Genomic DNA, 27,832 nt, shown 5'->3' on the forward strand with positions numbered 1-27,832 from the left:
CAAGTTAGCAATAAGCGTGAAAGGAATGATTATTTTCTTATTTCTGTCTTTTAGACAGTGAGATGCAGAAACTGCAGGACATTCTGACCTCAGCAGATGTTCAAGGCACCAGCAAGTATCCTTCGACATCCACATCATGGTGCTTGCGCCAATCTGTAGCCCAAGATGAGTGGCGGAAAGCAAGGTCCCATCACATCAACTGCTTGCTGTCCTGCAATGTGGCTCCAGAAAATAACTGCAGCCACTGCACATCTCCTGCCGTCATTCGCTGCAGAGACTGCATGCCCCAAGAGTGGCTGTGTATGGATTGTGACACACACATACACAAAAAACTCATAACAGGGAGTCCTGCATTTTGGGAATTTACAAGCCCATTGAGCCAACAGTGTGCTGTGTACAAAAAGAGGGCAAATATACACTGGTCAATCAAGGCAGTGTTCTGAACCTTTTTGGTAAAGTGATTAAAGTTTTATTCTATTTAATTTTTTTACTTTTATTGTCTTAATTGGACATAGTTTTAATGCTTTCTCACTGATTATTTCACTTCTCTTTTCAGTATGTTTATTGCCTACAGTGAGACCTGTCCAGTTATGTACTTGCGACCCTTCAAACGTCACAGAATCAGCTGGCAGAGCAATCATTTTGGTTTGCATAAATGGTATGAATTATGGTTTATATTTTTATTTATTCTTGTCCCCTTGTGTGTTACAATGTTCTTCTTTTTGATTTTAGGTCGGTATGATTTGCACTTGCCAAACTTGCTGTGCAGATTAATAATAAGCAGTGGGTATTGGCCGGCATCTGTGAATGCTGACACGCTGTTTTCGGTAGATGTCTTCAGCTCATTTGAAGAAATGAAAACTGTTGCACCAGGTTTATCGAGACAAGGTTTTTTGCGGATGTTGGAGAGGAGGACCTGTCTCTTTGGAAGGGTGAGATCAGTGTAGATCAAAGTTGCCTCAAGTAGAGATGAGAGAATATTAGTGTAGCTATTTCATTTTACTCTTTACTAATCGAATGTGCAGGCTGGGAAAATACATGGAGACGTACTCCAAAGAAGCTTCATGGGATACACAATCTGCCAGTACGAGTGTGAAGAAATGGCCAGTGTAGAGCACTTCACCTGCCCGGCATGTACACCCAACATGCTTGCTCTTTGTGCAGATGGCAACAGAAAAGTGTACCGGTTTCGGCAGTCAAAAGGGTTAGTTGTTTTACACTTGTAGTTGTTTTACTTAATGTAAAATGATCAGAACATACAGTATAATGTCTGACACTGAACATATATATTTTTCTTATTCTATCAAGGTCAGAGGAACCCTATTTTGATGGCACCTTCATTGCCAAGGACACCGATGTACACCATTTTGTTGATGAGATCAGGAGTAAAATGAAAAGTGTTAGTAAAATATGTAGTTTTTTGCACCTTTGATTTATATCCAAAATGTGCAATGTATGATTGTTGTTTTATTAAATAGATAATGTATCCCTCGTTGGTGTAAGCTTATATAATACACTTAGTTTGTTACTAGCACTTTGAGCATGGTGCACTCTTTCAAGCAATCTTGTGTTGAGGTTTAAATTAGATATGGTAGGTGTGGTGGCATCCAAAGTGGCTAGTTTAGTCATTCATTATGTAACAGCAGATCTCTGCAAGAGATAGTGACTATGCATGCAGTTTGTCACCCTGCCTTGCAACTAGTTTGTGTAGCTAGAGTAGAGAAAGTGGAAGATGCATTTTCTGAAGCTCCTCTTTAGTAGTATTTAGTTTGAAAGTAAACCTTTATTGTCACCGATCATTACAAAGATGCCAGTTGGTGTGATGTAACCTGACTCATCCTGATGGATGAAGTCACTAGTTAGAAAAGATAGCAACTTTCAGTTTTAACCAGAATTATTGTGTCACGCAGACTGCCGGCAAAGGGATCTGTGGAGCCAGTCAGTGGTCTGCTGCACGTGAGACGGCCAGAAGAGCAAGCAAACTGGATGAAGAGGGCCTTGAGGTGGTTGTTTGCAGACATGGAGTGCTACTCAAGGCTCTTAACATGTACAGGGGGGAAATATTTGCTTATCCGCTGTACCTGCAGAAGGAGCTCAAGCAGCCACAAACGGACAGTTCTGTTGCACAGATATTGCTTGCAAGTATTGGCCTTACCTTGAGAAGTTGGCCGTCTCCATGCTGGACCTCAGACCTTTACTGCAGATGAGACCATTCCTTTCTGTCATGCATGCCAAGGCTCATTCAACCAAGTGTGAGGTACTGCATATTCTTTATCATACCATTAAAATAATCATTACTTATATAATACACTGTATATGACTATAATTTAAGTGCCATGCTGATTTGTAAGATAATCTGGAGTGGCAAAAATCAGGAAGGTGCGGGACAACTGCAGGGGAGGAGGTGGAAATGGTCAACAGCTGCCTGTCTCGTTGTGCCCTCACAACCAAGTACATGACAAAATCTGCTAATTATTGCTGATTTATATTATTTTAGGAAACCTGTCTTTTATTCTTTTTTTTCTTTTTATTCTAACTGTCTAATACTTTGTACTGAGATTACAAATATTATATAACATAGCAAATATACAGCTGTAAATATTCTAATATACAGTACATTAATAAAACTGCATTACATCTCTCTTAAATTAAAAATCAATTGTCAATGCGTGGATGAACTGAAATACCATGAGCATAAATGGCACTTTCCTCCATCACATCATTTTGTTGTTTAAAGCCAGGAATGACATGCGAACTGTCCATGCTATTGGGTGGAACCGACGGAAGTGGGAAGGCCTTCATCTTGCACTATCCAGCAGATATACATCAAGCTATTATGTTATGTCTGAGTTATATATACAAAGCTTTTCATGATTTTCCTCACTTTTTAAGATTGCAAAGTCAAAAATCTTTTTTTTTTACACCAGACTTTGAAAAAGGCTGAGGCTGAGTCTCAGAAACTGGAGGATTTGAGCAGTGAACTGGGGTGTCCTGAGAACATCGTGCATCAGTGGGTACATGATGTCAGACAGTGGGCTACTGACGGTACAGTATTTTATGGACATTCTTCTAAGTAGTTTACTAATAATACTGCAATTGTAGAAGTGAGAATCTTTGCCATGCATATGGATTAAGTAAGGGGGCGCTGTCCTGTTTTTGTTTGCTATAAACTTGTGGGCTTGTAAACTCCTTTGACACTGTTAACACTGATGTGATTTGGGGCTCTAAATAAACTTGAACTTGCAAGACATCATAATAATTTACTTGTATTATTGTTGTTGCTTTAAGATTCTGTAGGTACCAGATGTGATGACCAACATAACCTTCAGAAATCAACTGAACAAATGTTTCTTGGTGTTCATCAAAAACAAGCCAGCCTTTATAATCACACTGGTGTGTTGAAAACTCATCTAATATTTGTGTCTTTTTTATTACTTGCAGATGTCTTATCTGGATTGTTTTTGTATTATAGTGTTTTTAGGTCCTTAATTTTAAAATGTCTTCTTTTTAATTGTACAGATATTAGGCCTATTATGCCTTTTAAGTCATTAGATTTTTTTTTACATTTTGATGTATTAATTCTTAAGTCAGTTATAAGTATTTCATGTAACTTTCTGATATCTGTATACACATGCTTGTACATCATGTTTTTAAAAAAAATTTAGACAGCAACAAAATTCGACAAGAAAATTGTGGGAAGAGAAGAGAAAACTCCTGCAAACAATCAAGCTCTACAATGAGCAGGTGCCAGATGAGGAGCGCATCGCTGAGGAGAAGGTGGAGAGCGGTTTCTCCGTGGGGAGACAGTCTAATATGGCCGTGGGTCTATGTGTGTGTGTGTGTGTCTGTCTGTGTGATTAAGCAAATTAATGATATGTTGTATATGCTACTGTAAACATATGCCACATTTCATCTGATTAAATTTCTATTACATTTTTGCACTCTGCACCAGTATATGGGATGTCCATACACTACTTGTGTTTTGCCTGCTGTTTAGACTGTACAGGTCAAATTTGTATTGAAGGGATGTTATTTGTGTGACTTCAGAATCCAGCAACATCCTCACCAAGAAGAAGATTTTTGATGTGTACATGTCAAAAGTGCGGCTTCAAGAGGAAAAGATCATTGTGATGAGGGAGATGAGACAGCACTGCACCTATCTCAGAGAGCTGGCTAGAAACATTAGGACAATGATATCAGAAATGTCTTCTGGCAGAAACAGTGGTAAGAAGCTAACTTTTATTACATTCTTGCTGTAATGCTTTTGGGGATCCTATAACCTCACTCATTTTGAGATCCTCAAGTGTTACATTATGGATTCCTTGTGGCTGGATCTAAATGGTTTGTAGTTCTTTAGTAAAGTCAGTTAATGAATCGCTCAACAACAATGGAAGTATTGTCATGCCTCGCTTTTAAATTTTTCCTTCTAGGCAGTTTAAGTGAAGAGGGTCATCGCGGGCTCCTGTGTCTTCTTCAGAAAAGGCTTGCAGATGTAGAGGAGAAGTTCCAAGTCGTATGCTCAAGTGACAGCCTGGCTTTAGGACCAAATGCTGCTTCTCTGCTGGACGATGGGCCCGAGGAGATACCAGAGGACCATGAAGAAGTTGATTTTGAGAGTTCAGATGACAGTGATTTTGAAGCAGTGTAAATGAGTGCTTCTTACAGGGATACTCCACTTTTTTTGGAAATAGGCTCATTTTACAACTCCCCCAGAGTTAAAACTTGACCCTTCTGTAGTTACGTCGTGTACTAAGACCATATCAGCCTAGAAAATCGCAACTTTTCATTTTCCGTCGGTCTTAGTACACGATGTAACTACAGAAGAGTCGAGTTTTAAATAGGAAAAATATCCAAACTCTTTGGTCATTTTTTTGAGAGAGATGCTAATGGTCCTGTCCGATTCAATGATCTATGCTAAGCTATGCTAAAAGTGGTATCGCCAGACCCGGAGATCGGCTGAATGGATTCGAAAACGGTAAAGCTCAACTGTTTAACTCTGGGGTAGTTGTAAAATGAGCCTATTTCCAAAAAAGTGGAGTATCCCTTTAACTGGTCGGATGCATTTAGACTGCGTGTCAATTATGACTGGACTGCAGGTGTGTTTCAAGGAAAACAAAAAACTTTTTGAAGTGTAATGAATGTCTAATACAGTGCTTTTATTTTGGACTATTGTTACGTCAGTTCTGCGGCTGCCACACAGACAAGAGATGTCGGCTGTCAGTGGGAGGAGCCACAGAAGAGGGGAAGGGCAACTGTGGCCACCCAGCTGTCAGAGCATACTCTCAAAATCCATTCGAAGTAAAGGTTAGTGTTGATTTGTGTAATGACATGATCTAATGATTTCTATTGTCTTTAATATTTTTAGAATGAAATATCTGTGCTAGTGTTCATTGGTGATGTCTTAGTATAATTATTTGTTTATTCCCATATATGTGTCTGTCTGTATGCAGGCTGTTGTGTGTTAGGAACTACATGAATTAAGTTATGTACAACTCTACTACCGGTACTTGCTGAAATTAAAGCTGCTCTGTCATTATCTGTCCTACATGATTGGCATAGTGTCACCGGATGTGTATTGACCCCTGGACTGTAATATGTAGTCATAGTAATACATGTCTGTTCATATTTAAAATTGTCATATTACAGCTATCCAAGTCAATCCATCCACCAGTTCCTTTGGAACCAATACTGAGGTGAAAGCAGAGTTTGGAGGCTTTACTTCAACACCGGACAAGACAAGGCCCCCACCTTTGAAAAGGAGACGCCTTGAGACATTGCTGGATGACACAGAGGATCTGGATGATGCTGAGGAAGAACCAGTTGACAGTTCTCAGTCAACATATCACCCCAGCATGTCTTCTTTGAGTGACTCAACCATTGTCAGGTGATCACTCACTGCCAATTAGACAAAAATCTGCATCTTTTACATATCTTCAAAAAAACTTTTTTCCTGGTTTACACACTAACTACAAATACGAATAATCTTCACAATCTACTCATTTTGTGATCTCAGAAAATGGATTGATATTGCTGATGTGAATTCCTTTATTTTATAATACAATTCTTTAAATATTCTTTTTTAAATTACTTTGTAGTCGAATTGCTGTATTATGTATTATGTTTTATGAAAAGTTTCATCCTCCACCCACCCCACAGCCCTCCAACACCAATACAAGATATTGTAAAATATCTTGTATATGAAGATTGCCTCCTTGCTCTGTTCCATGACTGTCCAATCTGTCAGCGGACATGTGAGCTGGAGAAGTATGTCAGGGGAACATTTTTGTCAATCAGACAGAAATGTCCTTTCTGTGACTACTCCAGGCAGTGGAAAAGTCAGCCGATCATCGGCAGCACCCCAGCAGGCAACCTGCAGTTATCTGCTGCAGTACACTTTACTGGCACGTCATTTAGACAGATCAGCAAAGTAAGTAACAGTACATAAATGTGCATAAATGTAGCAAGAAGGGGATAAAAATACACAGCATTAATGGAAGTATGTGTGTGTAATTTCTAATGTCTAATTTCAAAACATAATCAACTCATCAAGATTTGGTTGTGTTACAGGTTCTGTCTGCACTCAAAGTCTGCAACATAGTAGAGAGCACATATTTCCTCCATGCCTCATCATTTATGGAGCCATGTGTTTTCACTGTGTGGAAGCGGACCCAAGCAGACCTGATCCAGGAAACAAAGAGTAGGCCTGGGGGAGCCGAGCTTGGGGGTGACATGAGAGCCGACAGCCCCGGGACACTGTGCAAAATATGGCTCTTACTCACTGATGGACCTCAACACGGGAAAAATGATTGATGTCCAGTTGGTGCAGGTGAGATTATGGCACATGCCCACTTAGTCCAAAAGGTACAGGATATTGTCCTGTACTTTTGTGCATTTTTTTGTCATTTAATTGCTTGAGGATTGAGCACCCATTCACACTTTTTGAGGGTTGAGCCCGTTTGGACTACATGCTCACATAGAAATGGTAAAGTTTGATTTCCCCCAGAAATCTAGGAGCCCAATAAAAACATTTAATTTATTTCTGAATTAGATTTTATTCATTTATGCTCAAGTGCAAAACCTGAATAATTCACATAGTTTAAAATAAATCTATGAAAATAAATGTCACATGGTGAATATGACATTCTGACCTTCTGCATTAATCATTTATTTTAATATCTCACCTATGACAGAATGTTGATGTGAAATAGAAAAAAAATCATGTGTTTGTGCAATATTGTTTTCTCTATCCCCACAGAGTAACGAATGTGGCGGCAGTGCCAAAATGGAGAAAGAGGGCCTGATTAGGAGTCTCGATTTCCTGGAAAAATCTGCTGTGAAAGTTGCATCAATTGTCACTGACAGACACTCTCAAATCCAGAAGTTTTTGAGAATTGAGAGGAACGATATTGATATTGAGCACTTTTATGATGTTTGGCATGTTGCCAAAGGTAAAGAAAGAACGAAAGAAAAAAAGGCAAACTATTACACCAAAAAAAACATAACAGTGCTCCAGCACCTTCTTGGGAACCTGATGGGATCACTAACAAGTGTCCATATCCGCCACCCACTCCAATGGCCACTTCTTTCCACTGTAACACAATAAGGAAATATGCAATTAGATGTTTTGGTTCTGCAGATGAACTGTAGACACAAAGACACACATTAAGACCCCTGTAGCTGTTTTCCAATCGCTGTGTTTTAGTGGGGTTTCATTACATCACAGTAGGCTAATGCTAGTCAACTACAATGCAAGGAAAGCCTTAATTGTTATTTTAAGACAATAAAATCCTATAATCTGTTATGTGTGTGACATGAATCACTGTTTGGTGTGCACAATACTCAAGTGTTTTACATGTTTGGTAGGTTTATCTTCACTTATGAAGACTGACTGAGCCGACTGCTCCGTTTTAGAGACAATTCTGTTTAAAATAAAAATACTGTTTGTTTTCTTAGTAACTCAAAAATGAGGAATGTGAAGTCCACATTTTACTGTAAGACAACATATGTGACAAATGAAGATCACAAGCTGACACTAAATATACTGATCCAGGTATAAAAATAAACTGCATCCATCTTCCCCTGACGTCTGGATCTTTCAGCAGCGTATATTATTCAAACATGTTGTTTGTCCACAGCCAGGAACAGCACATCTGCGTGACATCGCAATCTTCTTGTAAACAGACCCACTCGCTGCACGTCGGCTGAACACATGTGAAGCGCGTGACAGATGCGATGATGAAATGAGGCGTAGTTATCTTGCGCTTGAAGCGTAGTTGTCTACGCTGGAGGCAGTCATATGCAAACGACTGGTACGTCACTTCGTACCGTGACGTCACTTCATACCATGGATCCAGAACGAGCTGTATTTAGAGCTTGATTAAATAAATGATTCGTTTATAATGGGGAGGACGTCTTAAGCTATGAAACTTGCAGGACGTTTTAATGGTACAAAGACCTCTTATATACCAAAAGATCAAGGCAAATTTGGTTTCTCATGTCATGACCCCTTTAAGAGAAAAAACTAAATACAGTGTCTTAGTAAGGTGTTGGGCCACCAAGAGCCACCATAACAACTTTCTGGACTGAAGCTGTTATGGTTTTGGACACCACCGTCATCAAAACACCAAATGAAAGCATATATTTTGGACGAATGGAGCTCCCCAGATTTCAGAGACTTAGAGAATCTATGCCAAAGAACATGAAACTCTTCTGGTGGCACGTACTAGCCCAACACCTTATTAAGACACTTTGTGTTGGTAATAAAAATATATTTATGAACTATATAGACAAATCTTACCTTAATCTTACCTAACATATGTCAATAGTTTGTGCATGTTAAAATGAATTGGCTATGTGTTACCCATGAGAAGTCGTACATACCAGAGTTTGCATGGCTCCCACTCCACTTGCTTCCATTTGTGGCCCTAAAAATAGTGAGACCTTTTCAGTTTCAAATATTTGCCATGTTTAGCAGTTATACCAATCACCAATACTTTTTCAAGACCATTACACCAATAAATGACCATTATGTAACCTGTATAGTGTTTTAGTGGTATTTAACCTTGATAACTCTGTATTTGGCAACCCTCTTCACAGGGTAATAATCCCGGCTCCCTGTCACTGTATGTCGGCATTCTGAAAGGAAAAAATATTATTCACACAAAGCTTAACACTACAATAAACAAGCCATTATAGAATGATAATTAAGCTAGCATGGGTTGTGCTTAGTTATAGTTTTCATATTGTAGTTATTATGGGACAGAAGTTGTATTGAACACTGGTAATTTACTGTAATCAACACAAACTGTAGGGTCGGGCAGTTGTGACAAATATATTGGCAAACAAAGACAAGTTAAATCCATGAATTCAAATGAATCTCTATTGTGCTGCCTGGGAGTCGTTAATCGCTTTCTCATAGCAGAGACTAACATGCTTTTGACTGTGAAAACCAAAACCAAAACCAAAAAATGTAAGTTACTTTCTGACTATGTATGCTGTTACGTTGCCAGATAATTGCCAGAAGACTGTAGCTAGATACTGCAGCTCATACTCATCCATTTTGTGGCATTCAGTCCACACTCCTATACAGAAAGCTGGACAAGCAGTACATCAACACACCTTTCCTTTTATTTGGCCGCACAGTAGCGGGAGCAGGGCAGCCTCCTTCCACAACTTCATCTGTTAAACACAGGGAAACATTTAAAATATGTAAAAGATATTTAAGCACAGTTTATAATGAAGACTGGGCTTTATTTGTCCAAATGTCTTTCCATGAACAACTAAAACTTTGTTTCAGGGATTGAAGGCAGCACACGGTGAGCACTTGATACATAAATGATGCATTATGGGTGAATTATTCCTTTAAGGATAACCAGGTCCTGCCATTAGCAGGCTAAAGCCGCTGAAGGACTTGTACAATCAGTTTGGAATAATGTCATCACAGTGAAGTAATCACAGCTGAAAATAGCCTATCATTCCACAACTTTATAACCTTGAATAGACAGTTAGATCTTGCAAATCAATTTCCATCAAAATGCCTAATTAGGGTTGCACGAAATTGACAAAATGTGATATTGGAATATTGATCGTGAATATTGTGATAACGATATTAATTTAGATATTCTTCAACATATGTAAAAACACAAAAATTGATTGGCCCCATTTCTGATATTTTTCGCCTCCGATCTCCATAGTTGTGTTGTCTCCCAGAGCCGCACTCATCATGTGGTGCTCTATAGGGTATGCAACTGGCCAATGAAACGATTACTCTATAGGGTATGCAACTGGCCAATGAAACGATTAATCTAAATCGAAGACATATATATATATATATATATATATATATATATATGCATTTGGCAGAAGCTTTTATCCGAAGCAACTTACAGTGCATTTACAGGGACAATCCCCCTGGAGCCCCTGGAGTAAAGTGCCTTCACTGCCTTGCTCACGGACACACTGTGTAATTTATTATCATTATCAATGTTGAAAACAGTTGTGTCATTTTTTTTTAGGATTATAATAATAATAAATGTTTCTGGACTCTGAATTTGTTTACAGTTTCACATTACACAAAGTAAGAGTATGGTTTTGTGGGGCTTACAACTTATTTTCAATACTCTTCATATAGCTCCTTTTTTGCTTACCTTTGTCAAGAGAAACTGGGGAGGCTGCTGAAGGCCCTTCTGGGGAGTGGGGTCTGTTCCCCAGGTTCTGGGACAGCTGCTGTGGTTGTACTGAGGGTGCTAAAAGGGACACTGACTGTCCAATTGGGGACTTCGGTGGTCCAATAAGTGCTGCTGGGGGTCCCGTTGGAGCTGTTGGGGGATTAACCCTCTGGGGTCCTTCGTTTAACAGTCACACTCAGGACCTTCGGGTCCAAATGGACCCGGAGGGCGGGATTAATATATATATATAAAAAATCATATATATTTTTTTTTACTTGTTTTTTATAATATTTTTTCTTTTCTTTTTTGGTGTTTTGAGATAATTTTATGATTTTAATTAATATTTATTCAATAATTATGACCCATTTTTTCCCATTGAATATAATAGACATTTTTTATTTTTTATTTTATTTTTTTTTTTTTTTATTAAAAAAATGTGTGTGTGTGTGTGGTTTTTTTTGTACTCTTGATGTTTTAGAGATTCACCCCTTCACTGTTGAGTCCTTTTTTTCTGCATCCTGGCTGATTTGTAGATTGTATGCACAAAAAAATTCTGTGTTTTCATATTTTTGACAATTTCCCATTCATTTCCTATGGGGGTAATTTTTGACCAAAGAGCAGAAGTGTGACGTGCTTGGATCATGACCCCAATATTGTTTGTGTGTTCACATACCTAATACCATAAAAGTCACCAAGTTTCGGAAAATTCCGATGAAGCTGTGATTTTTAAAAATTCAAAACAGATTTTTGTAATCTGAATTTATTAGTGTGTATGTGTATAAAAGTGTGTTTGTGTGTGTGTGTGGATGTGTCTGTTTTGCACTCTTGATGTTTTATAGATTAACCCCTTCACTGTTGTGTGCTTTTTTTCTGGATCGTGGCTGATTTGTAGATTGTACGCACAAAAAAACTCTGCATTTTCACATTTTTGCCAATTTCCCATTCATTTCCTATGGCGGGTCCATTTGGACCCGAAGGTCCTGAGTGTGACTATTTTTTTTACAACCACTTAGACTATTCAAATCCTGTCCCCAATTTTTTTGGGTGTTCATATACCAAGTACCAACAAAGTCACCAAATCTCGGACCATTCCAATGAAGCTATGATTTTTAACATTTATTTATTTAAACGCTTCGGGTCCATTTGGACCCGAAGGACCCCAGAGGGTTAAGCAGGGCCACTGTTTCCTGTTGATCTGGTGTGACCATTGGTGGTCCTGTTGGGGGATCAACTGGGGCTGCTGATGAAGGTTCATTGAGTTGTTCTGCAGCAACTTGTGTGGTCCAGCCTACATTGTAGAAGTACAGAATTATTTAGAAAACATTGATTGACCTTTTTCACAAATTTACATCATTTTATAGAACAAACATCTAATCGATTAATTTAAGGGGAAAAAAACGACAGTAGAAATAATGATTGATTGCAGCCGTAGTAGCAAAAAGAGATGTGTATAGACCTAACAAGTGCTGTTCTACCAAACTACTTCCACCAAGCAGTATTGATTTAATAGGTGAATGTTCTTAAGACATGTGATGGATGTTTGAGTTAGTCTGGTGGTTGACCAATTGTGCCATTTTTTTTCTACTGGAATTTTGTAATTAAAATGTTAGCATGGCTAATTACCTTGTCTTCCAATTCAATGTCATAGTTCGTTATAAACAAACAAATATAATAAAATATAGGCTATCGTGAAGTTACTCTGCTAGGACCAGTTTTAATTGTAAGCGAAAACCCTCAATGATAATCTGAATGATCTATTAGTCAAGAGAAGGCAACCACAGCCTTACCTGTGACAGCATCAAATACAGGACAATTAAAAAAAATAAAATAACAGAATATTCTTACCTTGAATAACAATATCATACAGGCCCTTAATTCTTTCCAGGCATGTATGTGATGTCACATTCAGCTGACAGCGGGGTGCCAAAACCTCAGACACCCAAGCATTCGGCTGTTTTCCAGGCTTGGACAAAAGTAAACCCCCTTAATCCCAGTGCCTGCTATTCTTCAAGCTAAAAATACAAGGACACACACATACAAAGTAACATGTATTATTGTAAAATATATATAGCAACATTTGGAAAATAACCTGCGTAGCCTGCATAAAAACAATGAAAGCAATCGCATACCAACAACACAGCTTCACCCTGGATATGAGAGGTGGTGCGATGTTGTTTCTGCATATCCACCCAGCTCTCCCTCTTCTGATCACATTGTTTTAGTGTTTTTTTAGCCTCAGCTTATGTGGCTGTTCTTCCTGGCATGTGTTGCAAGTTTTGCAGGCCACATTCATTTCTGCATGGCAAACCATACAATTTCGCCTTGTTGACCCTTGGCCTGGCATTTCTATCATAGATAGAGTAAGCGGGAGAGAGTGACAAAGACACAAAAAGATTTTGAGAAGTACTTCTTTCACACAAACAAAGCAGGACGAGACTTAAATAAATAAAAAGCAATGCTTACTTGAAGACACCAGGCTTCTGGAAGAGAGGAAGACAATGTGACAATGTTATTAACGACAGCTTGTTGTAGGACTGCATAAGATATGAGAAAGAGAGAGTGGAGATTGCACACCACAGAACAGGAAGTAGACTACACTGGATACTGCAAAATTTGGTATTGATCCGATACCAAGTAAATAAAGGGTTCAATAACGCTGATACCGATACTTTTTACTTTTAAAAGCATGCACTTTGGGTTGATATATGAGGTGAATACATTTTCATGACCTCTAAAATAATTTGTGATTTGAGCACTCGATGCGCCTGTAATTAGTCATGTGTGTATGGTTACCGTAGTAAAACCATTGCTAATTTTTTTAAAGGGCTGCCAGTGTTGTACCCCAATAGGTAAACCTTTTGCAAATTAAAAACTACATTTCTAAAAATGTTTTGGACAGTGAGAGAGAGAGTAAGGTAAAAGAAGAATAAAGAATAGAGTAACAATACTTACTTGAAGACAGTGAAGCTTTAGAAGAAAGAAATGGGGATAGAGAGAGAGAGAATTAGAAACAGAGAGAGTGTGTGTGTGAGAGAGATAGAGAGAGAGAGAATTAGAAACAGAGAGAGTGTGTGTGTGAGAGAGAGAGAGAGAGAGAGAATTAGAAATAGAGAGAGTGTGTTTGAGAGAGAATTAGAAACAGAGAGAGCGTGTGTGTGTGAGAGAGAGAGAGAGAGAGAGAATTAGAAACAGAGAGTGTGTGTGTGAGAGAGAGAGAGAGAGAGAATTAGAAACAGAGAGAGTGTGTGAGAGAGAGTGTGTGAGAGAGTGTGTGTGAGAGAGAGAGAGAGAGAGAGAGAGAGAGAGAGAGAATTAGAAATAGAGAGAGTGTGTATGAGAGAGTGTGTGAGAGAGAGAGAGAAAGAGAGAGAGAGAGTGTGTGAGAGAGAGAGAGAGAGAGAGAGAGAGAGAGAGAGAGAGAGAGAGAGAGAGAGAGTGTGTGTGAGAGAGAGAGGCAGTAAGAGGAGTGGCTCTTAAAAGAGCCGTTGGTTTTCTTATAAAGAGATACAGGTGGCGGTAACAGGGAAGGATGCTGGGTAAAAACAGGAGCTGTTGGACAAAGGAAAACAAAAACAGTTCATTCTCTTGCAGCAAGGCTTCCTGGATTTGTCATATTATAAAGTAGTAAAGTAGTATAAAGTAGTAAAAACCATTGTTCATTTTTAAAGGACTGCCACTGTTGTACCCCAATAGGTAAAACTTTTGCACATTTTCTTCTGACAGATTTATTAACAACAATTACAGAACATAACACAATCCATTTGAACTTTAACGATCAATCCAAATAAATGTAATTACACAAACTAGCATAATTATAGAAAATGTTACATGTGCGCTACTTTTCAAAAGTTTGGGGTCGGTAAGATGTTTAATGTTGAAAGAAGTCTAATCTGCTTACCAAGGCTGCATTTATTTGATCAAAAATACAGTAAATCTTTGTAAAAACAAATATTGTGAAATATTATTGCAATTTAAAACAGGTGATCTGGTTTCCACTTGAATATGTTAAAATGTAATTTATTCCTGTGATCAAAGCTAAATTTTCAGCATCATAATTATTAGGACAGCATTTACATGAAATATATATAATATATTCTACAAATATTATTTGTGTAACAATGTAAAAGCCTTTACTGTCACGTTTAATCAATTTAATGCATACTTTATGAATAAAATAAATTCGTGCTAAATAAATAAAATTAGTGTTTAAAAACAAACACCTTAGGATCGATATTTTTTATGTGTGGATCATTTAGAATAGATACAACATCAGTAACGTTTAGGCCTATCGATATTTCAGGATCGAAATTCGCGCATATATTATTATCATCATCATCATCATCATCATCATCAAGCAGCGGGGTTGATCTAAAGTTACTTCCCATCGACCATAACAACTTTTTATAATGTTAATATAACATAATATGCAGTCATTGCAGCTTTCTGTGATTAATTAATTAACGTTAGCCAATTAATATCAATGTCCATTAACGTTATTGACCGCGGTAACGTTAACAGCACCATAGATTAAAAAGCTCCACAGTACACACACACACACACACACACACACACACACACACACACACACACACACAAATATAGCCTAACGTTAGGCTACAGCAAGGTTAGGATTTCTTAAATTACAGAACCATAACAAAAATGTATGGCTTTGACCGACCTGACGCGGGAATTTTGGAGAATGCAATATATCGCTTCTCTCTTTGGTCCGTGGGGAGTTGTTGGCATTGAGGAAATCATCGCCCCCTGCTGGTACTCAACCTTCATTCATGCGTGTCATTTTCAAGCCTAGAGGAGGCAAAGCGTGACATTGACACGCATCCGCTAGTGGACCAGCGTGTGTATTACACGCTTTAGCGTGATACCCACAAAGTTCTCTATTCTGGTCATTAATTTTAGGAATCGAGTCAATCTTATGGAAAAACAAGGATGAAGCATTAAGATCAAAAGAAGAGGTGTATAGATTTTGATAAAAATGTAAAACATGAGAAGAGATCGCAGAGGGGTCATTAGATAATGTATCATTAATATATAGAGAGGAGATCCTCTTATTACTTTTAGTCCAGTTGGGTAGTGCACATATTAAATAATACCGTTACCGAGGTGATAAAAGCACAAAATTTTACATGAAGCTTCGTTAGGACCTCCTAAATGATTTCAGCCTAGGAGCCCAGCTGAAATATTGAAATTTAGTGTCAAATCACTTAAAAAACAATATTCATGAAAACCTTTTTTTTTTTTCTCTCAAGTAAAACTTTCAGGGTAATGGCCTTTTAAGACCAATGAATAAGCTTCCTTTTGTTAATTTGTGCTCAGGCCAGTATATCTTCCAAATTATAAGTGTAAAACAGAGTGCCAAGACACCTTATAGGCTACCTAAAAAAAAAAAAAAACTCAAAAATCCCTGTATAATATAGGCGGAATTATAAAAAAAAAAGGTAGCAAAAATGCTTAAATGTTAAGAGATCTTGGTTTTCTCTTTTATTTTTCAATTCAACTAGGTCATTCATACAGCTATCTACTGAGTTTATAGTTTGGTCATTAGTTTTATGTTAGGCTGCATCACATCACATTAAATCCTATTTGTCAAGTCAAGTCAAGTCATTTTCATTTATATAGCGCTTTTAACAATGTAGATTGTCTCAAAGCAGCTTTACAGTTGTGTGTGACAGTACATAACTAGATGTACTTTCAGTTAGACGTGTTGCAGGTCAGAATTCGTTCGTTCTTTTATGCTTAATGTCCAACTAAAGAATACACTTGGTGACCTCTTAGAGTGCTCTGGTTGGACGACAGCACTCACTGAAGCAGAAGTAGCATCTTCTGGAAAGGCTGACTCATTTCTGAAAGCAGCACACCTTACTCACACCAGGCATGGTTCGAGTCATGGAGACCAAGTCACTCTCAGTGTTGGGCAAGTTACTTCGAAACTGTAATGCGTTATTTATTACTTATTACTGTCATTTCAAAGTAATTCGTTACATTACAATATTACTGTATTTAAAATGTAAGGCATTACACTACTATTGCATTACTTTTAAGTTACTCTCACCCAAATAACTGCAAATATGGATTTGGAAATCTAAATGTAGCTTATGATGCTCAATTAGCTCATTACACATCCAGTAGAAGGTGATGTGGTATCCGACTGAGCTTGGACCCATAAGAAATTTTACTATGATGTACTATAGTACATACCATGGTATACCATAGTAGTACCATGGTATTCCATAGTAGTACTATGGTAGTACCATGGTACCTTACATATAACCATGGTACTATATAGTACTTCAGATATTATCATGGTACCATGGTACATTGCATGGTACTGTAGATGTTACTATGGTACATAGTATGGTACCTCAGATTTACCGTGGTACCTACCATGGTACATACCATAGTACCTCAGATATAACTATGGTACATACTTTATAGTACTTCAGATATTATCATGGTACCATGATAATATCTGAAGTACTATACTGTACAGTATGTTACTATGGTACATAGTATGGTACCTCAGATTTACCATGGTACATGCCCTAGTACCTCAGATATAACCATGGTACATTCTGCCGTACATATTACCATGGTACATACTTCCTCAGATATAACCTTGGTACCTCAAATATTACCATGGTACTTTGCATGGACGCATGGTACAGAAATTTTTTTACTTTAAGCCCGGGGTAAACTTTAGGGTTAAACTTTAGCAAAAATAAAAATAACTAAGCCAAATATTTTTATTTTATTTTAATTATTATAGTGAGTGACTGCAGTAGTGTGGGCATATGCCATTTGGTCTATGAACGAGTCATAGATCTCCAAAATCAGTTTTAAATGTATAATGTAATATTAATGAGATTTTTATTTAAGTAATGTTCTAATTCTAGATGTTTGTAAATGCTGCATGATTTTGACGTGGTTTAATCAATGGCCGTGCGCGTGAACTTTGAACATTCATGTCGCTTTCAAACCCATACTGTCTATTTTTCAAACACTGGAGCGGCCGCGGCGCAGAGTTGCCATGGAAACGGAGTGAAACATTTTGCGCGGACGTTTCTCCTCTGCTGATCTCGCGGTGATTTTGGCGAATTTGCATGAAGGAAAAAAAAACTACCACTTTATTCCAGGTTAACTGCTTGTAACGCGCGTTACTGACATTTGTACCGAGTAAAATATTACATTTTTCCCCCCTGTAATGCCTTACATTACCGCGTTACAGCAAAAAGCAATGCATTACAGTAATTAATTACTTTTGTAACGCGTTACTCCCAACACTGGTCACTCTACTGTCACTTCACAATCTACAGCAGGAAGCTTTTAGGCTTATTGCTGGCCACAAAGATGAAGATACCTTTATCACTTGGAGAAATGACATGCTGAAGAAGAGTCCAACTTTCGTGTATTCGGATCTAATACTAAGATATGAAACCCTCATTCTCATTTTTGTTAGAGCTCACAGAGAGAAGAACTTCCTTCTATATGTAGAAGTTTTAGAAGAACTCATCCCTCTATTTTTTGCCTTGGACCATACAAACTATGCAAGATGGGTGTCTGTCCACTTCAGGGACATGAAGTCTTTGCCCAGCACCATCAAGGATGATTTTGAAAAGCATTCACACTGGGTTCTCTCAAAGACATACAACAAGTTCTCTGCAATACCTTTCGACCAAGCCCATGACTAAGAGAATAAGATTGTGAAAGGTTGCGGTGGTGCAGTTGGTCTCACAGAAAACCCAAATGCTTTCAGATGATGATCTCTGGACCAGAGTTGGGAAGATTGCTGAAAGAATTTGAAGAGGACTTTCTTCCTGAAAATGACATAGATAATCCTAAGAACTTCCAGCATCATGAACAGTGTCTTTCCACACAGAAGACATTTCAAAGACCTGTCTGAAACTATTAAAAGAATGGGCAACCCTTTCTTGGATGATTTTAAAGATCTAGTCACTCTTCACAGCCGTAACTGTGCAGATGAATCTGTAGCTAAAACAGAGTTCATCTTAGAAGACACAGGCTATAAAACACATCAGGGCAAGCTGTATCTTCCTTTGGTTCCAGCAGCACCATGAGCAGTGCAATCATGAAGAGGCAGACACCTGGATTGTGGTTTATATACAGCATGCCCTGGAGCAAGGAGCAAAAACTGTCCATGTGCGTACTGTGGACACTGATGCCATTGTGATTATTGAAGGTCTATTCCATGATTTACTTGTGATTCAACCTTTGACTGACATCTGGGTGTTTTTTTGGCCATGGGCAAAAAGTACAGATTTTACCATATCAGTAGCATATGTAAAAGTCTGGGTAAGGACAAGTTTCAAGCACTGTTGATGTTTCATGCCTAGGGTGTGAAACAACATCTGCTTTCACTGGGAAGGGTAAGAAGTCAGTTTGGTGGGCATGGCAAGCCTATGATAAAGCCACTGAAGTATTTGCTTCCCTTGCTAGAAATCCATTCCAAAAATTAGATGCTGCTTCATGGCAGTTCCAAAAGCTTGAGAGACTGACTGTCATCTTGTATGACAAGTCCAGTCCTTCAAGCTCCATTGTCCAGAAGAGGAAAGAACTCTTCTGCCATGGGAGTAGGACAATGGAGAAACTGCCACCCACCCAAGATACTCTACTGCAGCATATCAGATGGGCAGTTTATCAGACTGGAATCTGGGCGACCAGCACACTCTCACAGCGAGGTATTCCTTCTCCAAGGGACTATGGATGGACCAAGGAATCAGGGTCTTGGAAACCAGTTTGGATGACTCTTCCAGAAGTCCCCACAGCCTGCAGAGAACTTATCAAATGTTGCTGTAAGGGGGATTGTTCCACCTGCAAATGTGGCAAAGCAAGTCTAGACTGCTCACCTCTTTGCAAATGCAACTGTAACGACTCATAATTATCAATTACAGGGCCAATAAAGACCATATTGCTAATACTTTAACATGTATTGAAGCTTTAGTTATGTAAAAGTTCATAAACATAAATAAACATATCAAAATGTTAACTTTGGGATTCATTTGAATACTTTATCTTGTGCAGGAACTTGAAAATCTCTGTGTTTTTAAGCATATTTCATTGATAATGATATACTTCTAATATGACATGTTACAACATTTATTTCCGAGGGCTCCTAGGCCAAAATTACACTATAGACCCTAAGGAAACACCATGCAAAATTTGGTGCTTTTATCACCTCGGTAACGGTATTTTCACTACACCACCATACTATTTTTCTCTAGGTTGAAAAAATAAGCAGAGTTTTTTTCGCCAAACTCAAGCCATTTTGCTCTTGATCTAATGAATGCGCCCCTTGCTTTCTCTAAAAATAAATCATCCAGACTGCTTTGTAAAGAATAAAGAGATTCCTTGTCATCCTCTCCCGGGTTAGGATTCCTTAAAATCTCACTCATCTTTCTAATCAACTCTGTAATTTCCTTATTTCTATTCTTTCCTCACTCTATTCTTTCCAAATTTTATAGAAAATGTTCTACATTCGTATTTAAAAAGTTCCCATTTAGAAATGGCCGAGATATTAGTCCGAGATATCAGATTGTCCGCGATTTTCTTAACCCCGGACAATATGAGTCAGATAGTAAAAAAGAACAATTTAACTTCCAGTAACCAGGGGCTTCTTTTCTTCTCTGCTTAAATTTTGTATCAGAAAAATGAATATCAACTGCTGCATGATCTGTTAGAGGAGAGGGTGAAACTTCTGCTGATGTTAAATATGAAATTAAAGAATCTGATATTAGCCACAGGTCGATACGAGATTTTTGAGAAAAATCTGATTTAAACCAAGTGTACATGTGGCTATCAGGGTGTAAATATCTATGTGCATCAATTAAGTTCAGCCGTTGACATAACTTTCCTATCAGAGGGTTAACGCTATTAGACACAGTTCTAGGCGGAAATATATCAACTACAAAATCTGGTGCCTCATTGAAATCACCACCAATTAATATAAAGGCAGAGGGATATTTGAATTTCAAATTGCTTACATTAGAGATTATATCATCAAAAAGAGATTTATTGTTTGAAGAATTGTTGAACCCATATATGTTAACCATTATAAAGAAACTGTTATCCAATAGAATAATTGCTATAATCCATCTTCCTATCCCTGAAGAAAGCGTTTCTGTAATCTTTCCCTGAAATCTATCAGTGAGTAAGATAGCGACCCCACCTGATGAACTGGAATTATGACAGAAAGGGTAGGCATATAGTTATATATTATATATATATATATATATATATATATATATATATATATATAAATCACAAACTCCCACACAAATCACTCTCATGTTCACTGTTATTGCACAAGGGAAAACAGCGCATTATTAACAACACACACTGATCTAGTAATGGGGCATGTTGACACACTAATCTGGGGAAATGAGAAACTCTTTCCACTGAAAACAACAACCATTCATTTGATGAGATTCCATTAGTTCATGTGGTTTCAGTCCTGATGTAATAATGACTGACGGCACAATGTTGATGCTCTTAGTTTCTCTTTTCTGCTCAGATGATTCTGTCATGTTCAGCTTGTTGAGTTTCTCCAGATCGAATTTAACATAAACTGACCTGGAAAAAATAAACATAATGAGCATTTATTTATTTATTATTCTAATTTAAAATGATAATTGTAATTGCAATTTTGTTTAATGTAATTCAGATGTAGTCTCACATATATGGGTGTTTAAGGACAATATGTTATTACTTTTTTACATAAATCACATGAATGTTTTTAAACTTGTAGAAAATAGTATAAAAGTTTTTTGAAATCATATGAAACAAACACAAATACTGTGTACATTTCTAAAAACTTGATAAATGTATTTTTTTTAACGGGTTTTTTGGTAACACTTTATTGTACAGTGTTATTGTTACACGTTACATGTATTTACTGTAATAATAACTATAAACTCGAATGTACATTTCCTGAAGAAAATGTGAGTGGTGCTTGCAGTGGCAAAACTCGGCCCTGGACACATACTAACACAATTAACAATGTTGTGATACCATGATATACCACATTCTAGTATGATTTACCACGTTTATAACATGATTTACAACAAATGATCACATTATAGCATGATTTACCGTGATTTACCATGTTTCTAACATTATTTACCATAATTTATCACAATGTAGCATGATTTACTATGATTAGCATGTTGCTAGAATCATGTTAGCATGATTAACATATTGCTAATACGCTTAACATGATGCTAGCATGCTTAGCATGTTGCTAATATGTTTTTAGCAAAAGATGTTAGCATGATGCCAGCATGATTAACATGTTACTAGCATGATGTTAGCATGATTAGCATGTTGCTTGCATGTTATTAGCAAGATGATAGCATTATTAGCAATTTTCTAGGATGTTTTAACAAGATGCTAGCATAATTAACATGTTCCTAGCATGATGCTAGCATGATGCTAGAACAGTTGTTTTTTTATCATGTTTACCCTAAACTAATTGCAGTTAGCATGTAGCTATTCACAGCTAGCATGTGTAGCATGTTGGAAGTCATATTTGCTAAAATGAGTCAAAAGAGCCAACCACCATCTCTATACGATGTTCTGATGCAGAGATATAGGTCTTGCAAAACGGTTGCTAGGGTACTCTATTTGGTTGCTAGGGAGTGGCTTGGCAGCTGCCAATGATGAAACTCCAAAGGCTGCTTGTCAGTGTGAATGCTATAAACCAACTCCCACGCCTCTGTGACATTCAGAATGGAAGATATCCCTCTTTGGATGTTGGTTGCTAGGGTGTTCGACAATGGTTGCTAGGGCGGGGCTAGGAAGTGTTGAAGTGATTCATGATTGGCTGTTTGCTGCCCGAGTCAAACGAGACCACCCTCATGTTTCTATGACACTTCTATCCGGATATCCCTTTGATCTTTCAATGGAACTTGTTGCTATGGTGCTCTAAATGGTTGCTAGGGCGTGGCTTGATAGCTTCACAATGATCCTGAGAGACTGATTGGTTGTCTGAGTAAAATGAGCCCGCCCCCTTGTCTCTATGACACTGTGATCCAGAGTTATGTTCAATGCAAAACCCCTGTGCAATTCACCATAGTAGGAGAAACACACGCGCTTCAGGGCCGACCTTCGCCATAGTAAGTCAATGGGGCACTTTGGGACGCTCCTGCCCCCCAGGGGTGACACTTTTACCCCAGCGTGAGGAATGTTCTCACAGAGCCTGTCAGCCTCTTCAAATGTGGAAAACCACACGTTTCTGCCAAATCCTCGCTCAGAGCTACGAGTGTCAAAGTCTAACTCTATAGTACATGTGCTTAATATACAATATCACTCAAATATAGAATTACACATTAAAATAAAGTGAGTTTGACTTTGATTATTTGTCCCAGACTCGTTTACTTTCCTGTTCAACAGTTCTTCTGTATTAGATTCAGTCCAAACTCTCTTTTGATGAAGATTCATAAAGTGATTCAGTCAAAACTGGACATTAAAAAGCAAAGGTGTAAAAACAGTGAAACTCAGGGTGACAAACGTTTATCATGAATGAAAATAACAGTCAAAGATCAACAACTGAAGAAACATGTTCAGACTGAAACAGGAACAAGCGTTTATTGACCATAAACTACAATAACATGATTAAACTGTAATAAAACATGTGAATTAACAGTGAAATACTGGAGGTGACAGTAGATTAATGTTCATTTTACAGTTATCTCTATGATTATATAGATGATGTGTTATTCATTTCACATTATTGATTATAATAATCCTGTGAGATCCAGCAGTTTTAATCAGATCATCTGAAGGATTTTAATAACACATTGTGCACAAATAAAGTGTGTGAATATCAATAACGCTGATAATGCAGTAACACACACAATCAGTTACACAACTGGAGAAATGGCAATTTAGTGTGTGTGTGTGTGTGTGTGTGTGTGTGTGTGTGTGTCAGTCAGTGTGTGTGTGTGTGTGTGTGTGTGTGTCAGTCAGTGTGTGTGTGTTGTTTAATGTGACACAGAGACACTGAAGAGTTTGAAAAAGGAGGGAGTCTAAATCCAGCACAGAGGGGTTCAGTGAATGTGTGTGTGAATGTGTGTAAGTGTGTGAGTGTGTGTGTGTCAGAGACGCTGTAGAAGGACAGAGTGCCGGCCGACACGTCCACAAACACTCCTACTCTCTTACAGGATCCTGGATCAGCAGAAACATCAGTGGAGTTATTATTGTGATAGACAGTGAATGTGTGATTAGAGCATTCAAGACTCCAGGACTTCTCATTATATCCAAACACACACTCATCTCTCGCTCCTTTCCTCTTGATTCCTTTATATGACACTGATATTTCAGTATAATCTCCACTCCATTCAGCCTCCCAGTAACAGCGTCCAGTCAGACTCTCTCCACACAGAACCTGATGATCATCATCAAATCTCTCTGGATGATCAGGATACGACTGACTCTCTTCCACAAACGTCACCTTTCTGTTCTCCTCAGACAGAGCGAGACGAGTGTGTGCTGTGTTTGGATCCAGTGTGAGATCAACGGCATCTGAACACAAGAACACACACATTACAACAGCAACATTTACAACAACACACACTAAAACTGTGTTTGAGGACTTACATCTGTGTAGTCTTGATGTCATCATGAACTCTTTAACTTCTGAACCGTGATCCACACTAGAAAACACACACACACACACACACACACACACACACACACACACACACACACACACACACACACACACACACACACACACACACACACACACACACACACACACACAAATATAAAATAAGCTTAAATAATTACAGCGATTTGTCGTATTTAATATTAATAAATTCAAGATTTTCTTATTTATAAGGAGGATCAAAATCAGGGAAAATAAACTAAAATTCTCTCTCTCACACACACACACACACACACACACACACACACACTCTCTCTCTCTCTCTCTCTGATCGCTGATCGATTGCTCCTGTCTGCCTCGCTGCCTGCTGTGAGTGTGTTTGCTTCGGTGCTGTAAGCTCCGTCTTAGCCTCGTATTTCTTTGTTTTGAACCATCATTTACTACAATTTGTAGTTGTTTATACTAAATACAGCTTACCCAACATCTCAGATTGACATCGCTAGCTTCCGTTAACTTACTACTAACACAACACGCTAATTCGCTACTGCTAGCCTGTTAACGCGCCACCCGTGCGCTCAGCTGTTTTATTTATTTATTTTTCTCTCGCGCGCTCGCGCCTTTGAGTTCAAAAGCTCAGGTAAGTAATAATCAGTCAACAAACACGGTGAGTAATGTCTTGTCCTGTTATTGTCACCTGCACTTCATGTCACATGTTTAGCATAGACTTCTCTGTTGGCAATGTAGGATTTATATGTGATAAATGTAAGGAGACAGTTAGGCTGACAGAGAAGATTTCAGAATTAGAGACACGCATCCAAACTTTAATTGAGGATAGTAAGAGTGCTAGAGCTTTAGATACTATTTTGGATGCGCCTAGCATACTGAACTCTTTACATGATTCGGTTCCAGCTGAAGTAGAGCCTGTGCAGCCGGGCAAATGGGTGACAGTGAGGGATCGCTCTAGTCGCGGATCAAAAAACCACTCTTCCGTTCCGATTACCACAACAAATCGATTTGCCCCGCTCAGTGAAACACCCACTGAGAATTCTGTTGATTGTGCCCTAGTAATTGGTGATTCGATCACACGGAACGTGAAAATAGAGACACCAGCGAACATAGTCACATGTTTGCCGGGAGCCAGAGCGCCTGACATCAAAGCAAATTTAAAAGTGCTGGCTAATGCTAATCGTAAATTCTCTAAGATCATTATTCATGTCGGCACTAATGATGTTCGACTCCGCCAGTCGGAGATCACCAAAATTAATATTAAAGAGGTGTGTGAACTTGCAAGTACGATGTCAGGCACTGTAATATGCTCTGGCCCCCTTCCTGTTCGCAGGAGTGATGAGATAGTTAGTAGATTGTGTTCACTGAATCGCTGGCTGTCTGAGTGGTGTCCGTGTAATAATATAGAATTCATAGACAATTGGAAAAGTTTTTGGGGCAAACCTGACCTGTTGAAAAGAGATGGTATTCATCCCTCCTGGGATGGTGCTGCTCTTCTATCTAGTAATATGGCTCATAGTCTTAGAGCTCAAACATGACAAATTGGGCACCAGGTCAGGAAGCAGACAGACTGGCTAAACCAACCGTCTGCTAGCGGCCTCACGTCACCCAGGTCAGATAAATCCTATCACATAGAGCCTCTTTCACCTAGCTATCATCATATAGAGACTGTGTCTGTTCCCCGATTTTGGAAATCCAAAAAATGTTTAAACCCATCTAAGGTTAAAAATTTAATTGATGTTCAACAAATAAAAAACAGCTATAATACAGATGAGCAAATGCTAAAGCTTGGGTTGCTGAATATTCGATCGCTTACTTCAAAAGCACTCATTGTTAATGATATGATTTCAGATAATAACCTAGATGTGCTGTGTTTGACAGAAACCTGGCTAAAACCAAGCGATTACATTACTTTAAATGAGTCCACCCCGCAAGATTACTGTTATAAACATGAACCTCGTCTTAAACGCAAAGGGGGTGGTGTTGCTGTAATTTATAGTAATATTTTCAAAACCACTAAGAAATCAAGTTTCGAATATAATTCTTTTGAAGTGTTAGTGCTAAATGTAAAAATATATAGTATAAATGATAAATCACGTTTGAGATTTGTGCTGGCTACTGTATACAGGCCACCAGGGCACCATACAGACTTTATCAAAGAATTTGCGGACTTTCTATCAGAGTTAGTATTGGCTGCAGATAAAGTACTAATTGTTGGTGATTTTAATATACACATCGATAATGAAAAAGATGCATTGGGTTTGGCATTTAAAGACATTGTAAACTCAATTGGAGTTAGACAACACGTGTCAGGACCTACTCATCGTCGTAATCATACTCTAGATCTAATATTATCACATGGAATAGATGTTGATGCCGTTGAAATTCTGCAGCAGAGCGATGACATCTCAGATCATTATCTAGTCTCGTGTAAATTACATTTAGCCAAGGCTGCAAAGCCGACTCCGTGTTACAAATATGTTAGACCTATCACTTCTGCTACTAAAGATTGCTTTATTAATAATCTTCCTGATCAGTTTCATCATCTCAGCATCCCGGATAGCTTAGAAAAACTTGATATTGCAACAGAAACTTTTAACTCTCTCTTTTCCAGCACTTTAGACACAGTTGCTCCTTTGCGCTTAAAGAAGATTAAAGAAAATAATCCAACGCCGTGGTACAACGAGCACACTCGGGCCCTTAAGAGAGCAGCCAGAAAAATGGAGCGCAACTGGAAGAAAACAAAATTAGAGGTATTTCGCATTTCATGGAAAGAGAGCTCGATTGCTTACAGAGAGGCTTTAAAAGCTGCTAGATCTGCTTATTTTTCAACCCTATTAGAAGAAAATAAACATAATCCTAGGTATTTATTTGAAACAGTGGCTAAACTAACGAAAAAGAAAGCTTCAAACACAGAAGGTTCCAAGCAGCACAGCAGTAATGACTTTATGAACTTCTTCACTTATAAGATTGATAATATCAGGGATAAAATTATAACTATGCAACCGTCTACTACAGTATCGCATCAGGCAGTGCATTGTAGTCTCCCTGAGGAAAAATTTGATTCATTCATTGCTATAGGAGAGGAAGAATTTACTAAACTCGTTAAATCATCTAAATCTACAACATGTATGTTAGACCCTATACCGACTAAGCTACTGAAAGAGATGCTTCCAGAGGTCATAGATCCTCTTCTTAATATCATTAATTCCTCTTTGTCTCTAGGATACGTACCAAAAAACTTTAAGCTGGCTATGATTAAACCGCTTGTTAAAAAAACGCAACTTGATCCTTCAGAATTAGTCAATTACAGGCCGATCTCGAATCTACCTTTTCTGTCAAAGATACTAGAAAAGGCAGTATCTTCACAACTATGTTCCTTTCTAGAAAGAAATGATATCTGCGAGGATTTTCAGTCTGGATTTAGACCGTACCATAGTACTGAGACTGCTCTCGTTAGAGTAACAAATGATTTGCTCTTATCATCCGATCGTGGTTGTGTCTCTCTATTAGTGTTACT

At 38.2% G+C, this 27,832-nt stretch overlaps 2 protein-coding genes and 1 long non-coding RNA gene across 4 annotated transcripts in view; 1 reads left to right on the forward strand and 2 right to left on the reverse strand.

Annotated features, from left to right (window-relative positions):
* The window catches only part of LOC311295206 (protein NLRC3-like), a 129,382-nt gene that overhangs the window by 54,705 nt on the left and 46,845 nt on the right, over positions 1 to 27,832 (reverse strand). The window contains exons 9-10 of one of the 2 annotated variants that reach the window (XM_084416444.1): positions 24,297 to 24,352; positions 23,201 to 24,221 (exon numbers count right to left, since the gene is read on the reverse strand). The exons of the other annotated variant lie outside the window; for it this stretch is intronic. Of the exons in view, the coding sequence (XP_084272570.1) occupies positions 23,659 to 24,221; positions 24,297 to 24,352 (619 nt within the window). The 3' untranslated portion in view covers positions 23,201 to 23,658. Of the gene's footprint in view, positions 1 to 23,200; positions 24,222 to 24,296; positions 24,353 to 27,832 lie in introns of those variants that run through there. 2 annotated transcript variants of the gene reach the window in all.
* On the forward strand, positions 349 to 7,799 carry LOC311295673 (uncharacterized protein). The gene is made up of 15 exons (XM_084417137.1): positions 349 to 452; positions 557 to 658; positions 733 to 932; positions 1,026 to 1,204; positions 1,309 to 1,399; positions 1,911 to 2,257; positions 2,928 to 3,045; positions 3,289 to 3,393; positions 4,048 to 4,224; positions 4,431 to 4,644; positions 5,201 to 5,304; positions 5,647 to 5,884; positions 6,157 to 6,427; positions 6,568 to 6,826; positions 7,256 to 7,799. Exons 6-14 carry the CDS (start codon positions 2,177 to 2,179, stop codon positions 6,808 to 6,810), a joined length of 1,551 nt encoding a protein of 516 aa, XP_084273263.1. The 5' UTR covers positions 349 to 452; positions 557 to 658; positions 733 to 932; positions 1,026 to 1,204; positions 1,309 to 1,399; positions 1,911 to 2,176; the 3' UTR covers positions 6,811 to 6,826; positions 7,256 to 7,799.
* Positions 7,560 to 9,089, reverse strand: LOC311296733. Its single transcript, XR_014628693.1, has 3 exons — positions 9,062 to 9,089; positions 8,881 to 8,924; positions 7,560 to 7,589 (listed from the first exon to the last, which is right to left on the reverse strand). It is a non-coding gene; the product is annotated as an uncharacterized lncRNA (long non-coding RNA).

The sequence above is a fragment of the Rutilus rutilus genome (genome assembly GCF_951802725.1).
Source record: "Rutilus rutilus genome assembly, chromosome: 1".
Classification (NCBI taxonomy): domain Eukaryota; kingdom Metazoa; phylum Chordata; class Actinopteri; order Cypriniformes; family Leuciscidae; genus Rutilus; species Rutilus rutilus.